At 48.0% G+C, this 17131-nt stretch overlaps 1 protein-coding gene across 3 annotated transcripts in view; it reads left to right on the forward strand.

Moving 5' to 3' along the window:
* The window catches only part of p3h2 (prolyl 3-hydroxylase 2), a 146950-nt gene that overhangs the window by 112249 nt on the left and 17570 nt on the right, over positions 1-17131 (forward strand). For all 3 annotated transcript variants that reach the window (XM_073041718.1, XM_073041717.1, XM_073041719.1), the window contains exons 9-10: positions 1049-1176; positions 1271-1366. In XM_073041718.1, the coding sequence (XP_072897819.1) occupies positions 1049-1176; positions 1271-1366 (224 nt within the window). The remainder of the gene's footprint in view (positions 1-1048; positions 1177-1270; positions 1367-17131) is intronic.

Below are 17131 nucleotides of genomic sequence, written 5' to 3' on the forward strand. Positions count from 1 at the left end.
GACATCCCACCTCTCCCAAAAGTTCTGGGAGTCTCCTGCATATTGATAGCAGCTTCCTGACACCCACAAATTATATACAATATCCCGGAAATCAGTATGTTTGTGAGGGAGAGGAAGAGCGAGAGGGAGCATCCTGATTGGTCTCTCTTTGTGCTAAGTGGACCTATCAGTTTTCTCTGTGGGCGGGCTTTACAGTCGACCTCTCTCTCTCTCTTTCATTGTCCATCAGTTCAGTTTAGTGTCCTGCAGCACCATGACAGAGTGTTCCAAGAAAAGAAAATACAAAACATACTTCACTCCAGACTACACTAAAGTGTACCCCTGCCTAATGGGGTCAAGATAATGACAATGTTGCTCACTGCACTGTTTGCAACAGTGACTTTTCTATCGCCCATGTTGAGGTGAGTTTAACAGGTGTCATTCATTCATTAGCATAGCTAACGTTATTTAAACTAGCTGGCTAGCTGCTAAGGAGCTACTCTATTGATGTCCTACGTGATGAGGCCAAACTCCCTGTAGACTTGCTTAAAATTGTAATAGAATAAAAAATGACTCCATGATAATATAAGTACATATTTTAATGTCACATTTTCTGCATATACCCAACTTGGTTTACAGATTAGACAAAATCACTAAACAAAGTATTACATACACCCTTGGAGGTCAACCGGGTGGGGGGCGCAGGAGTGCTATCTCCCTGAAATGAGTTTTTGCAGGGTGGGATGTCTGTGATGGGTTTCAGTTAGATTCTCCCTCCCTCTTTCATTCTTTTAAATTCCAGCAAGTAAAGGCCCAGTGCCATCAAATGCGCCTCATAAATTAACCCTTTCCTTCCCGGAACCATTCTACTTCTGTCCCAATTTAGTTCTGTCATTCTCAGTAGAGAATTGGTGTTTGTTAGATAATTGGAAGATGTTGCCGGTCCTGTGTTCTTCCAGGATTTTGTGTGTCGATTTGCAACTTGTGTCTTCTGTCGTCTCATCGAGTCGATTCCAAGAACCTGTCGTTTTAATGGAACATGCACCCACTGCTAACTCTCCCGTTCCAGGTGGGCCTGTGCTTTTCAAGCATGTGAAGGTCGTTCACAACTCCCAGGAGCTGAACGGGACGCAGCGGGTGCTGCTTGATGACGTCCTCACTGCCCAGGAGTGTCGGGAGTTGTACCGCGTGGCCAACGTAAGTGGCCTGGTGCGTTGTCTCTCCGCCCCCGTCAGCGACACAGCCTCAGAGCCCATCCTTACTTCCAGCCCTGTTTCTCCTGTTTCTGTAGAGAATCGCCACGGAGGGGGACGGCTACCGAGGGAAGATGTCCCCTCACACGCCCAATGAGCGCTTTGAGGGAGCAACAGTGTACCGGGCCCTGACGGTGAGACACGTTGTCCTGTTCACTAACTAAATTCAGTGTGAGCTTAGTTGTCATCTGCATGAGAACCACGGGTACAGAGCATCAGACACAACATTCCCAGCAAGTTCCAGTTCATTGTCACCTGACTACATATACCAGACCAAACAGAGCACGGTGCATCCACCAAGCATATATCACACATGGCACATAAACTAAAATATTAGATTATTAGTTAATAAAATATAATTAAAATGCATGTAGTGCACGGCACAGGAGAACAGTAAACAGCTCACTGTCCTCGTGACGAGACTTCGGTGGTGACAGAGTATTCATCAGTCTCACAGTCTGAGGGAAGAAGCTGTTACCCAGCCTGACAGTCCCAGTCCTGATGCTCCTGTACCTCCTTCCTGACGGTACTGGGTCAAAGAGATTATGGGATGGGTGGCAGGGATTCTTAATGATACTTTGCGTCCTTTACAACGATCCTGGTAACTATCACAAATGGGGGGAGGGAGATCCTGGTGATCGTCTCAGCGGTCTTTACTGTCCTCTGTAGGGTCTTGCTGTCCGATGCCTTGGAGCTTCTGAACCACACAATGATGTAGCCAGACAGAACACTCACGATGGTGCTCCCGTAGAAAGTTGTTGGATGGGGCGGGGAGCCTCAGTGTAGAAGCTGCTTTGCCTTCCTGACTAGTGAGGAGGAGTTGTGGGTTCAAATTAGATGATCCATTATGCGCACACTGAGAAATTTACAACAGTACAGGCCCTTCGGCCCACAATGTTGTGTTGACCTCTTAATCATATTCAACATCAATCTAACCCTTCCTTTCCACATAGCCCTCCTTTTTTCTAACATCCGTGTGTCTGTCTAAGAGTCTCTTAAATGCCCCTACCACCACCGCTGGCAGAGCATTCCATGCACCCACCACTTTCTGTGCACTGAACTTACCCTTGACATACCGCTATACTTCCCTCTAATCACTAAAATTATGCCCTCTTGTATTAGCCATTTCCATAAGACCTTATGACATAGGGGTAGAATTAGGACATTTGGCCCATCGAGTCTGCTCCACCATTCAATCATGGCTGATCCTTTTCTCCCCTCCTCAACCCCTTAACCTTTGATGCCATGTCCAATCAAGAACCTGTCAATCTCTGCCTTACACCTAATGACCTGACCTCCACAGCTGCATGTGGTAATAAGTTCCTCAAAATCACCGCCCTCTGGCTAAAGAAATTTCTCTGCATCTATTTTAAATGGATGGACCGCTATCCTGAGCCTGTGCCCTCTTGTCCTTGACTTACCCACCATCAGAAATATTGTATCCACATCTACTTAGTCTGGGCTTTTCAACATTTGAAAGGTTTCAATGAGATCCTCCCTCATCCTTCTAAATTCCAGTGAGTTCAGACCCAGAGCCATCAAACATTCCTCGTATGATAACCTTCTCATTCCTGGAATCATCCTTGCGAATCTCCTCTGAACCCTCTCCAATGCCAGCACACCTTTTCTAAGATGTGGAGCCCAAAACTGTTGACAATACTCAAGGTGAGGCCTCACCAGTGATTTATAAAGCCTCAGCATCACATCCCTGTTCTTGTATTCTAGACCTCTTGAAATGAATTCTAACATGGCATTTGCCTTCCTCACCACCGACTGGACCTGCAAGTTAACCTTCAGGGTGTTCTACACAAGGACTCCCAAGTCCCTTTGCGTCTCCAATTTTTGGATTTTCTCCCCATTTAGAAAATAGTCAACACATTTATTTCTACTACCAAAGTGCATGACCATTCATTTTCCAAGAATGCATTTCATTTGCCACTTTCTTGCCCATTCTCCTAATCTGTCTGTCCTTCTGCATCCTAGCTGTTTCCTCAACACCACCTGCCCCTCCACCAATCTTCATATCCTCTGCAAACTTGTCAAAAAAGCCATCTATTCCATCATCAAAATCATTTATATACAGCATAAAAAGAAGTGGTCCCAACACTGACCCCTGCAGAACATCACTATTCACTGGCAGTGAACCAGAAAAGGATCCTTTTATTCCCACTCGCTGCCTCCTACCAATTAGCCAATGTTTTAACCATCTTGGTAACTTCCCTGTAATACCATGGGCTCTTAACTTGGGAAGCAGCCCCACATGTGGCACCATGTCAAAGGCCTTCTGAAAGTCCAAATATACAACATCCACTGAATCCCCTTTATCTATCCTACTTGTAATCTCCTCAAAGAATTCCAACAGATATATCAGGCAGGATTTTCCCTGAAGGAAACTATGCTGACTTTGTACTATCTTGTTCGGTGTCACAAACATCTCCATCACCTCATCCTTAACAATTGGCTCCAACATCTTCCCAACCACTGAGGTCAGGCTAACTGGTTCAAAGAAACATAGAAAACTTGCAGCACAATACAGGCCCTTCGGCCCACAAAGTTGTGCCGAACATGTCCTTACCTTAGAAATTACTAGGCTTACCTACAGCCCTCTATTTTTCTAAGCTTCATGTACCTACCCAAAAGTCTCTTAAAAGACCCTATCGTATCCGCCTCCACCACAGTTGCTGGCAGCCCATTCCACGCACTCATCACTCTCTGAGTAAAAAACTTACCCCTGACATCTCCTCTGTACCTACTCCCCAGCACCTTAAACCTGTATCCTCTTGTGACAGCCATTTCAGCCCTGGGAAAAAGCCTCTGACTATCCACACGATCAATGCCTCTCCTCATCTTATACACCTCTATCAGGTCACCTCTCATCCTCCGTCGTTCCAAGTATAAAAGGCTGAGTTCACTCAACCTATTCTCATAAGGCATGCTCCCCAATCCAGGCAACATCCTTGTAAATCTCCTCTGCACCCTTTCTATGGTTTCCACATCCTTCCTGTAGTGAGGCGACCAGAACTGAGCACAGTACTCCAAGTGGGGTCTGACCAGGGTCGTATATAGCTGTAACATTACCTCACGGCTCCTAAATTCAGTTCCACGATTGATGAAGGTCAATACACAGTACGCCTTCTTAACCACAGAGTCAACCTGCGCAGCTGCTTTGAGCATCCTATGGACTTGGACCCCAAGATCCCTCTGATCCCCCACACTGCCAAGAGTCTTACCATTAATACTATATTCTGCCATCGTATTTGACCTACCAAAATGAACCACCTCAGACTTATCTGGGTTGAACTCCATCTGCCCCTTCTCAGCCCAGTTTTGCATCCTATGAATGTCCCGCTGTAACCTCTGACAGCCCTCCACACTATCCACAACACCCCCAACCTTTGTGTCATCAGCAAAGTTACTAACCCATCCCTCCTCTTCCTCATCCAGGTCATTTATAAACATCACGAAGAGTAGGGGTCCCAGAACAGATCCCTGAGGCTCTCCACTGGTCACCAACCTCCATGCAGAATATGACCCGTCTCCAACCACTCTTTGCCTTCTGTGGGCAAGCTAGTTCTAGATCCACAAAGCAATGTCCCCTTGATCATACCTCTGTACTTTGTCAATAAGCCTTGCATGGGGTACCTTGTCTTCTTTTCTGCTGCCACCCTCCTTTCTTAAACAGTGGAGTGACATCTGCAATTTTACAGTGCTCTGGCGCCATGCCAGAGTCCAATGGTTTTTGAAAAATCAATACTAATGCATCCACAATCTCTTTCAGAACACTAGGGTGCAGTTCATCTGGTCTGGGTGACTTATGTACCCTCAGGTCTATCAGATTTTTGAGCACCTTCGCCATTGTAACAGTAACTGCACTCACCGCTCTTCTCTCACACCCTTCAACACCTGACACACTGCTAATGCCATCCACGGTAAAGACTGAAACAAAGTGCTCATTTAGTTCAGCTGCCATCTTTTTGGCCCCTGTTATTATTTCTCCAGCCTCATTTTCTAGTGGTCCTCTATCCACTCTCATCTTTTAAATGAAGAAGCATTTACTGTTCACTTTGATATTGCTTGGTAGCTTGCTTTCAGATTTCATCTTTACCCTCCTAATGAGTTGCTCTCTGTAGGTTTTTAAAAGCTTCCCAACCCTCAATCTTTCTGCCATAGGAAAAAGTCTCTGGCTATCCACTCAATCTGTCTCTGATCATCTTGTACATCTCTGTCAAGTCACCTCTCATCCTCCACTCCAAAGAGAAAAGCCCGAGCTCACTCAACCTCTCCAAATAAACCAAGCTCTCTAATCCAGGCAGCATCCTGGTAAATCTCTGCATCGTCTCTAATCCAGGCAGCATCCTGGTAAATCTCTGCATCGTCTCTAATCCAGGCAGCATCCTGGTAAATCTCTGCACCCTCTCTAATCCAGGCAGCATCCTGGTGAATCTCCTCTGCACCCTCTCTAATCCAGGCAGCATCCTGGTGAATCTCCTCTGCACCCTCTCTAATCCAGGCAGCATCCTGGTGAATCTCCTCTGCACCCTCTCTAATCCAGACAGCATCCTGGTGAATCTCCTCTGCACCCTCTCTAATCCAGGCAGCATCCTGGTAAATCTCCTCTGCACCCTCTCTAATCCAGGCAGCATCCTGGAGAATCTCCTCTGCACCCTCTCTAATCCAGACAGCATCCTGGTGAATCTCCTCTGCACCCTCTCTAATCCAGACAGCATCCTGGTAAATCTCCTCTGCACCCTGTCTAATCCAGGCAGCATCCTGGTGAATCTCCTCTGCACCCTCTCTAATCCAGGCAGCATCCTGGTGAATCTCCTCTGCACCCTCTCTAATCCAGACAGCATCCTGGTAAATCTCCTCTGCACCCTGTCTAATCCAGACAGCATCCTGGTGAATCTCCTCTGCACCCTCTCTAATCCAGACAGCATCCTGGTAAATCTCCTCTGCACCCTCTCTAATCCAGGCAGCATCCTGGTGAATCTCCTCTGCACCCTCTCTAATCCAGGCAGCATCCTGGTGAATCTCCTCTGCACCCTCTCTAATCCAGACAGCATCCTGGTGAATCTCCTCTGCACCCTCTCTAATCCAGGCAGCATCCTGGTAAATCTCCTCTGCACCCTCTCTAATCCAGGCAGCATCCTGGTGAATCTCCTCTGCACCCTCTCTAATCCAGACAGCATCCTGGTGAATCTCCTCTGCACCCTCTCTAATCCAGACAGCATCCTGGTAAATCTCCTCTGCACCCTCTCTAATCCAGACAGCATCCTGGTGAATCTCCTCTGCACCCTCTCTAATCCAGGCAGCATCCTGGAGAATCTCCTCTGCACCCTCTCTAATCCAGGCAGCATCCTGGTGAATCTCCTCTGCACCCTCTCTAATCCAGACAGCATCCTGGTGAATCTCCTCTGCACCCTCTCTAATCCAGACAGCATCCTGGTAAATCTCCTCTGCACCCTGTCTAATCCAGACAGCATCCTGGTGAATCTCCTCTGCACCCTCTCTAATCCAGACAGCATCCTGGTGAATCTCCTCTGCACCCTCTCTAATCCAGGCAGCATCCTGGTGAATCTCCTCTGCACCCTCTCTAATCCAGACAGCATCCTGGTAAATCTCTGCACCCTCTCTAAAGCTCCCACATTTTTCCTAAAATGAGGTGACCAGAACTGAACACAATGTTCTGAGTGTGGTCTAACCAGGCTTTTAAAGAGTTGCAACATTACCTCATAGCAAAAACATCAGCATAAGTCTTTGAAATTTATGCAAGGAACTGTCAGAAAAACAAAACTGCATTTTAGTACAACATGGTGCTGTACTGAGGTAGCGATTGGGGCTGTGCTGGTTGAAGAGAAGGAGCTGTTCCTGAACCTGCTGGTGTGGTACTTTAGGCTTCTGCACGGTTGTAGCTGTGAGAAGATGACATATGCTGGAGATCTTTGATTGATGTTGCCTTGTTGAGACAGCACGACCTGTAGAAACTGACAGTGTTGGGGAGAGATGTGCCTGCGATGTTTTGGTCAGAGTCCACTGCACTCTGCAGCTTCTGAATTTCCTGCACATTCAAATTGCCATACCACGACATAGTCTATAGGCCCCCAAATAGTCCTCGGGACACCGAGGAGCAGATAAGCAGGCAGATTTTAGAATGGAGCAGGAAATACATGGTAGTAGTTATGGGTGATTTCAACTTCCTTCATATTGACTGGCACCTCCTGAGTGCAAGGGGAATAGACGGGGCTGAATTTGTCAGGTGTGTTCAAGAAGCATTCCTGACACAGTATGTGGACGAGAGGAGAGACCATACTGGATCTAGTTCTGGGTAATGAACCTGGTCAGGTGACAGACCTCTTGGTGGGGGAGCATTTTGGTGAGAGTAACCACAACTCCCTTAGCTTCAGTATAGCTATGGAAAGGGATAAAATCAGACGAAATGGTAAAGTGCTTAACTGGGGAAGGGCTAACTTTGAAGGGATGAGGCAAGAACTAGCGAGAGTAAATTGGAAACAGATGTTCAAAGGGTGAAAGCACAGAAGTAATGTGGGAGAAGTTTAAGAACCACTTGAGCTGGGTTCAGGATAGGTTTGTCCCACTGAGGCAAGGAAAAAAATGGTAGGAAAAGGGAACCGTGGCTGATGAAACATGTGAGGCAACTCGTCAAGAGGAAGAAGAAAGCATATGTTAGATATAAGAAGCAGGAAGTAGGAGGGGCTCATGAGAAATATAGGGTAGCCAGGAAGGAGCTAAAGAAAGGACTTAGGAGAGCTCGAAGGGGGCATGAGAAGGCCTTGGCATGTAGGATTAAGGAGAATCCCAAGGCGTTCTATGCGTATGTGAAGAACAGGAGGATGACGAGAACGAAGGTGGGACCGCTAAAGGATAAAGAGGGTAACATGTGCCTTTAGGTGGAGGAGGTTGGGGAGGTCCTAAATGAATACTTTGCTTCAGTATTCACGAGTGAAAAGAATCTTGATCAGGATGAGGTCGAAGTAGAGTGGGCCTGTGTGCTGGACAATGTGCAGATTAGGAAAGAAGTGCTGGATCTTCTTAAAAACATTAAGATTGATAAATCCCCAGGGCCGGATATGATACACCCTAGGTTGTTGTGGGAATTGAGAGAAGAGATTGCAGGAGCATTAGCCATGATCTTTGAATCCTCTTTGGCTGCAGGGGAAGTGCCGGAGGACTGGAGAATGGCAAATGTAGTTCCTTTGTTTAAAAAAGGTAATAGGGAAAAACCTGAGAACTATAGACAGGTGAGTCTTACATCGGTGGTATGCAAACTACTGGAAAGGATTCTTAAGGATAGGATCTACGAGCATTTGGAGAAGTACAGTCTACTCATGGATAGTCAACATGGCTTTGTGAAGGGAAGATCATGCCTCACAAGCCTGATTGAGTTTTTTGAAGAGGTAACAAAAGAAATTCATGAGGGTAGGGCAGTGGATGTGGTCTACATGGACTTTAGCAAAGCATTTGACAAGGTCCCTCACGAGAGACTCATCCAGAAAGTCATGAGGCATGGGATAAGTGGAACCTTGGCTGTTTGGATAAAAAATTGGCTTAAAGGAAGAAAGCAGAGGGTAGTTGTGGAAGGAAAGTATTCTGCCTGGTGGTCGGTGACTAGTGGAGTGCCGCAGGGATCTGTCCTGGGACCCCTGCTATTTGTGATTTTTATAAATGACCTGGATGCAGAGACGGAAAGATGGGTGAGTAAGTTTGTGGATGACACAAAGATTGGAGGAGTTGTGGATGGAGCTGTAGGTGGTTGAAGGTTACAAGAGGATATATACAGGCTGCAGAGTTGGACAGAAAAATGGCAGATGGAGTTCAATCCGGACAAGTGTGAGGTGATGCATTTTGGAAGGACAAACCAGAAGACTGAGTACAGGATTAATGGTCAGTTACTTAAGAGTGTGGATGAACAAAGGGACCTTGGGGTTCAAATCCATACATCCCTCAAGGTCGCTGCACAGGTTGATAGGGTAGTTAAGAAGGCCTATGGGATGCTAGGCTTCATTAACAGTGGGATTGAGCTCAAGAGTAGAGAGGTCATGTTGCAACTCTACAAATCTCTGGTGAGACCGCACAGAGTATTGTGTTCAATTCTGGTCACCTCATTATAGAAAGGATGTGGAAGCTATGAAGAGGGTGCAGAGGAGATTTACCAGGATGTTGCCTGGTTTGGAGAACAAGTCATATTGAAGCAAGGTTAGCAGAGCTGGGACTTTTCTCTTTGAAGCGTAGAAGAATGAGAGGGGACTTGATAGAGGGCTACAAGATTATGAGAGGCATAGATAGGGTGGATAGTCAGTACCTGTTTCCCAGGGCACCAATAGCAAACACCAGAGGACATATGTGCAGAATTAAGGGAGGGAAGTTTAGGGGAGACATCAGGGGTAAGTTTTTTACACAGAGGCTTGTGAGTGCCTGGAATGACTTGCCAGGGATGGTGGTGGAGTCTAAAACATTAGGGGTATTTAAGAGCCTCTTGGACCGGCACATGGATGAAAGAAAAATGGAAGGTTATGGGGTAGTGTGGGTTTAGTACTTTTTTTTAAAAAAAGGATTATATGGGTCAGCACAACATGGAGGGCTGAAGGGCCTGAACTGTGCTGTAGTGTTCTGTGGTTCTATGGACATGATGCCGCATGTCAGCGTATGTTCAAAAGTACTTCTGTGGAAGTTTAAACACCCGGGATTCTGCAGATGCTGGAGGAACTCAGCAGGCTAGGCAGCATCTATGGAAAAGAGTAAACAGTCAATGGTTTGAGCCAAGACCCTTCTTTGGGGCTGGAAAGGAAAGGGGAAAACGTCTGAATAAAATGGTGAGGGGGGAGAAGGGAGGATAGTGAAAAGGTGATAGATGAAGCCAGGCAGTTGAAAAGATAAAGGGCTGGAGAGGAGGGAATCTGATTGAAGTGGACAATAGGAGAAAGGGGAGGAGGGAAGCTGGGTGAGGGGATAGGCAGGTGACAAGAGGTAAGAGGCTAGAATGGGGAATAGAAGAAGAGCGGAGGAGGAGAGAATAAGTTTTTATTACTGGAAGGAGAAATCAATCTCCATGCCATCAGGTTGGAGACTACCCAGAGAGAATATAAGGTGCTCCTCCACCCCGAGTGTGGCTTCATTTTGGCACAAGAGGAGATGATGGACCAACATGTTGGAATGTGAATCAGAATTAAAATGTTTGGCCATCGGGATAGGCAGGAGCAAATGATGTACTTGAGTATAAGAAATGCAAGAGTACACTTCAGAAAGAAATCATGGGGGCTAAAAGGAGGCATGAGGTTGCCCGAGCAGACAAGGTGAAGGAGAATCCTAAGGGATTCTACAGGTATGTTAAGAGCAAAAGGATTTCAAGGGACAAAATTGTTGCTCTGGAAGATCAGAATGGTAATCCATGTGTGGAGCCAAAAGAGATGGGGCAGAGCTGAAGTAGATTTTTCCATCCGTGTTTACTCAGGAGATGGACACAGAGTCTGTAGAAGCGAGGTTGTGCCGCAGTGAGGGCATGGACCCTATACAGAGGAGGAGGTGTTTGCTGTCTTTGGGTGAATCAGGGTGGATAAATCCCTGGGGCCTGACAAGGTGTTCCCTCGGACTCTGTGGGAGGTAAGTGCAGAAATTGCTGGGCTCTAGCAGAGATATTTAATCGTCTTGTTCAAGGGGAACATGAGGGGAATTTCTTCACAGAGGGTGGTGAGAGCGTGGTGGATGTGGAGTCGATTTTAACGTGTGGGTAAGTACGTGGATTACAGGGGTACAATGGGCCCTAATCTGGGTGCAGGTCAATGAGACTAGGCAGATTAATCGGTTAGCATGGACCAGATTTAGCCGAAGGGCCTGTTTCTGTACTCTACTGTTCTATGACTCCACAGATACTGACGTGCCTTCCTTGTGACTGTATCAATATTCTGGGCACAGAACAGGTCATCTGATATGTTAATGCCCAGGAGTTTAAAGTTACACCACCGATTTCCCAATGCAGACTATACACACGTTCACGTGGAAGATCGGGGTGCTTGACATCCACACCCACCATCCTGCACCCAGGAGTGCTGTAGCCTGTCACCATATCCCAGACAGCAGTCTGGCATGGGACAGAGAGACATACTACAACACCCACAGGTTCAAAAGTCAGCAAGTTATGTTGCAACTTTATAAAACTCTAGTTAGGCTGCATCTGGAGTATCGTGTACAATTCTGGTTATCCCATTTTTGGAAGGGTGTCAAGGCTCAGTTGATGGTGCAGAAGAAGTTCACCAGATATTGCCTGGATTAGAGGGCATGTGCTTATCATGAGAAGCTGGTTGTTTTCTCTGGAGGCTGAGGGGGGATCTGACAGAGGTATGTAAGATTATGAGGGGCACAGACAGACAGTATCGATCACCCAGGGTTGAAATGTCTTATACCAGAGGACTTACATTTAAGGTGACAGGTAATTTCAAAGGAGATGTGAGGGGCAAGATTTTTCCACACAGAGTGGTGAGTGCCCGGAATATGCTGCCTGGGGTGGGGGTAGAGGCTGACACACTAGAGACTTTCAAGAGCTGTTCCAATATGCACATGAATGAGACGGAAATGGAAGGGTGTGGACAAAAGAGGTTAGTTTAGTTTGATTACTGATTTAATTGATTCAGCACAACATGGTGTGCGGAAGAGCCGGTTACTATACTGTTCCATCTTCACCCATGGTGACAGTACTTGTTCCACCTCAGTTCACTGTGTAATGATTAAAATGCCAGACAAGCTTTTCACTGTATCGCAGTACATATGACAATCTTAAATCATTTTTGATTATAATGACCCTCCTTCAGTACAATTGGACTATAAGATTGAAACAGAATTAGACCGTTCAGCCCATTGAGTCTGCTCGGCCATTCTATCAGAACTGATTTATTATCCCTCTCAACCCCATAACCTTTGACACCCTTAATAATCAAGAACCTATCAACCTCTGCTTTAAATATACCCAATGATTTAGTCTCCGCAGCTGTCTGTGGCAGTGAGTTCCATAGATTTACCACCTACTGGCTAAAGAAATTCCTCTCTATGGATGTCTCTATTCTGAGGCTGTACCCTCTGGTCCTAGACTCCCCCACTATAGGAAACATTCTCTCCACATCCACTCTATCTGTGTCCTCTGGTCCTAGACTCCCCCACTATATGAAACATCCTCTCCACATCCACTTTACCTGTGCCCTCTGGTCCTAGACTCCCCCACTACAGGAAACACTCTCTCCACATCCACTTTACCTGTGCCCTCTGGTCCTAGACTCCCCCAGTATAGGAAACACTCTCCACATCCACTCTATCTGTGTCCTCTGGTCCTAGACTCCCCCACTATAGGAAACACTCTCTCCGCATCCACTTTACCTGTACCCTCTGGTCCTAGACTCCCCCACTATAGGAAACACTCTCTCCACATCCACTTTACCTGTACCCTCTGGTCCTAGACTCCCCCACTATAGGAAACACTCTCTCCACATCCACTCTATCTGTGTCCTCTGGTCCTAGACTCCCCACTGTAGGAAACACTCTCTCCACATCCACTCTATCTGTGTCCTCTGGTCCTAGACTCCCCACTATAGGAAACATCCTCTCCACATCCACTCTATCTATGATCCTAGACTCCCCCACTATAGGAAACACTCTCTCCACATCCACTTTACCTGTGCCCTCTGGTCCTAGACTCCCCCACTATAGGAAACACTCTCCACATCCACTCTATCTGTGTCCTCTGGTCCTAGACTCCCCACTATAGGAAACATCCTCTCCACATCCACTCTATCTGTGTCCTCTGGTCCTAGACTCCCCCACTATAGGAAACACTCTCTCCACATCCACTCTACCTGTACCCTCTGGTCCTAGACTCCCCACTGTAGGAAACACTCTCTCCACATCCACTCTATCTGTGTCCTCTGGTCCTAGACTCCCCACTATAGGAAACACTCTCTCCACATCCACTCTATCTGTGTCCTCTGGTCCTAGACTCCCCCACTACAGGAAACATCCTCTCCACATCCACTCTATCTGTGTTCTCTGGTCCTAGACTCCCCCACTACAGGAAACATCCTCTCCACATCCACTCTAACTGTGCCCTCTGGTCCTAGACTCCCCCACTATAGGAAACACTCTCCACATCCACTCTGTCTGTGTCCTCTGGTCCTAGACTCCCCCACTACAGGAAACATCCTCTCCACATCCACTCTATCTGTGTCCTCTGGTCCTAGACTCCCCCACTATAGGAAACATCCTCTCCACATCCACTCTACCTGTACCCTCTGGTCCTAGACTCCCCCACTATAGGAAACATCCTCTCCACATCCACTCTAACTGTGCCCTCTGGTCCTAGACTCCCCCACTATAGGAAACACTCTCTCCACATCCACTTTACCTGTACCCTCTGGTCCTAGACTCCCCCACTATAGGAAACATCCTCTCCACATCCACTCTACCTGTACCCTCTGGTCCTAGACTCCCCCACTATAGGAAACATCCTCTCCACATCCACTCTAACTGTGCCCTCTGGTCCTAGACTCCCCCACTATAGGAAACACTCTCCACATCCACTCTGTCTGTGTCCTCTGGTCCTAGACTCCCCCACTACAGGAAACATCCTCTCCACATCCACTCTAACTGTGCCCTCTGGTCCTAGACTCCCCCACTATAGGAAACATCCTCTCCACATCCACTCTATCTGTGTCCTCTGGTCCTAGACTCCCCCACTATAGGAAACATCCTCTCCACATCCACTCTACCTGTACCCTCTGGTCCTAGACTCCCCCACTATAGGAAACATCCTCTCCACATCCACTCTAACTGTGCCCTCTGGTCCTAGACTCCCCCACTATAGGAAACACTCTCCACATCCACTCTACCTGTACCCTCTGGTCCCAGACTCCCCCACTATAGGAAACATCCTCTCCACATCCACTCTACCTGTACCCTCTGGTCCTAGACTCCCCCACTATAGGAAACATCCTCTCCACATCCACTCTAACTGTGCCCTCTGGTCCTAGACTCCCCCACTATAGGAAACACTCTCTCCACATCCACTTTACCTGTGCCCTCTGGTCCTAGACTCCCCCACTATAGGAAACACTCTCTCCACATCCACTTTACCTGTGCCCTCTGGTCCTAGACTCCCCCACTATAGGAAACACTCTCTCCACATCCACTCTATCTGTGTCCTCTGGTCCTAGACTCCCCCACTACAGGAAACATCCTCTCCACATCCACTCTATCTGTGTCCTCTGGTCCTAGACTCCCCCACTACAGGAAACATCCTCTCCACATCCACTCTAACTGTGCCCTCTGGTCCTAGACTCCCCCACTATAGAAAACACTCTCTCCACATCCACTCTATCTGTGTCCTCTGGTCCTAGACTCCCCGACTACAGGAAACATCCTCTCCACATCCACTCTAACTGTGCCCTCTGGTCCTAGACTCCCCCACTATAGGAAACACTCTCCACATCCACTTTACCTGTACCCTCTGGTCCTAGACTCCCCCACTATAGAAAACACTCTCTCCACATCCACTCTATCTGTGTCCTCTGGTCCTAGACTCCCCCACTACAGGAAACATCCTCTCCACATCCACTTTACCTGTGCCCTCTGGTCCTAGACTCCCCCACTATAGGAAACAATCTCCACATCCACTTTACCTGTGCCCTCTGGTCCTAGACTCCCCCGCTACAGGAAACATCCTCTCCACATCCACTCTATCTGTGCCCTCTGGTCCTAGACACCCCCACTATAGGAAACACTCTCCACATCCACTTTACCTGTGCCCTCTGGTCCTAGACTCCCCCACTACAGGAAACATCCTCTCCACATCCACTCTATCTGTGTCCTCTGGTCCTAGACTCCCCCACTACAGGAAACATCCTCTCCACATCCACTCTAACTGTGCCCTCTGGTCCTAGACTCCCCCACTATAGGAAACACTCTCCACATCCACTTTACCTGTACCCTCTGGTCCTAGACTCCCCCACTATAGAAAACACTCTCTCCACATCCACTTTACCTGTGCCCTCTGGTCCTAGACTCCCCCACTACAGGAAACATCCTCTCCACATCCACTCTAACTGTGCCCTCTGGTCCTAGACTCCCCCACTATAGAAAACACTCTCTCCACATCCACTCTATCTGTGTCCTCTGGTCCTAGACTCCCCCACTACAGTAAACATCCTCTCCACATCCACTTTACCTGTGCCCTCTGGTCCTAGACTCCCCTACTACAGGAAACATCCTCTCCACATCCACTCTATCTGTGCCCTCTGGTCCTAGACTCCCCCACTATAGGAAACACTCTCCACATCCACTCTATCTGTGTCCTCTGGTCCTAGATTCCCCCACTACAGGAAACATCCTCTCCACATCCACTCTATCTGTGTCCTCTGGTCCTAGATTCCCCCACTACAGGAAACATCCACTCCACATCCACTCTAACTGTGCCCTCTGGTCCTAGACTCCCCTACTACAGGAAACATCCTCTCCACATCCACTCTATCTGTGCCCTCTGGTCCTAGACACCCCCACTATAGGAAACACTCTCCACATCCACTTTACCTGTGCCCTCTGGTCCTAGACTCCCCCACTACAGGAAACATCCTCTCCACATCCACTCTACCTGTGCCCTCTGGTCCTAGACTCCCCCACTATAGGAAACACTCTCCACATCCACTCTATCTGTGTCCTCTGGTCCTAGATTCCCCCACTACAGGAAACATCCTCTCCACATCCACTCTATCTGTGTCCTCTGGTCCTAGACTCCCCCACTATCGAAAACAGTCTCTCCACATCCACTCTATCTGTGTCCTCTGGTCCTAGACTCCCCCACTACAGGAAACATCCTCTCCACATCCACTCTACCTGTACCCTCTGGTCCTAGACTCCCCCACTATAGGAAACACTCTCCACATCCACTTTACCTGTACCCTCTGGTCCTAGACTCCCCAACTATAGAAAACACTCTCTCCACATCCACTCTATCTGTGCCCTCTGGTCCTAGACTCCCCCACTACAGGAAACATCCTCTCCACATCCACTTTACCTGTGCCCTCTGGTCCTAGACTCCACCACTATAGGAAACACTCTCCACATCCACTTTACCTGTGCCCTCTGGTCCTAGACTCCCCCACTACAGGAAACATCCTCTCCACATCCACTCTATCTGTGCCCTCTGGTCCTAGACACCCCCACTATAGGAAACACTCTCCACATCCACTTTACCTGTGCCCTCTGGTCCTAGACTCCCCCACTACAGGAAACATCCTCTCCACATCCACTCTACCTGTGCCCTCTGGTCCTAGACTCCCCCACTATAGGAAACACTCTCCACATCCACTCTACCTGTACCCTCTGGTCCTAGACTCCCCCACTATAGGAAACACTCTCTGCACATCCACTTTACCTGTACCCTCTGGTCCTAGACTCCCCCACTATTGGAAACACTCTCCACATCCACTCTACCTGTACCCTCTGGTCCTAGACTCCCCCACTATAGGAAACACTCTCTGCACATCCACTTTACCTGTACCCTCTGGTCCTAGACTCCCCCACTATAGGAAACACTCTCTCCACATCCACTCTAACTGTGCCCTCTGGTCCTAGACTACCCCACTACAGGAAACATCCTCTCCACATCCACTCTACCTGTGCCCTCTGGTCCTAGACTCCCCCACTATAGGAAACACTCTCCACATCCACTCTACCTGTACCCTCTGGTCCTAGACTCCCCCACTATAGGAAACGCTCTCTCCACATCCACTCTATCTGTGTCCTCTGGTCCTAGACTCCCCCACTATAGGAAACACTCTCCACATCCACTCTATCTGTGCCCTCTGGTCCTAGACTCCCCCACTACAGGAAACATCCTCTCCACA

This window comes from Hemitrygon akajei, chromosome 3, assembly GCF_048418815.1.
Source record: "Hemitrygon akajei chromosome 3, sHemAka1.3, whole genome shotgun sequence".
In the NCBI taxonomy this organism is placed as follows: domain Eukaryota; kingdom Metazoa; phylum Chordata; class Chondrichthyes; order Myliobatiformes; family Dasyatidae; genus Hemitrygon; species Hemitrygon akajei.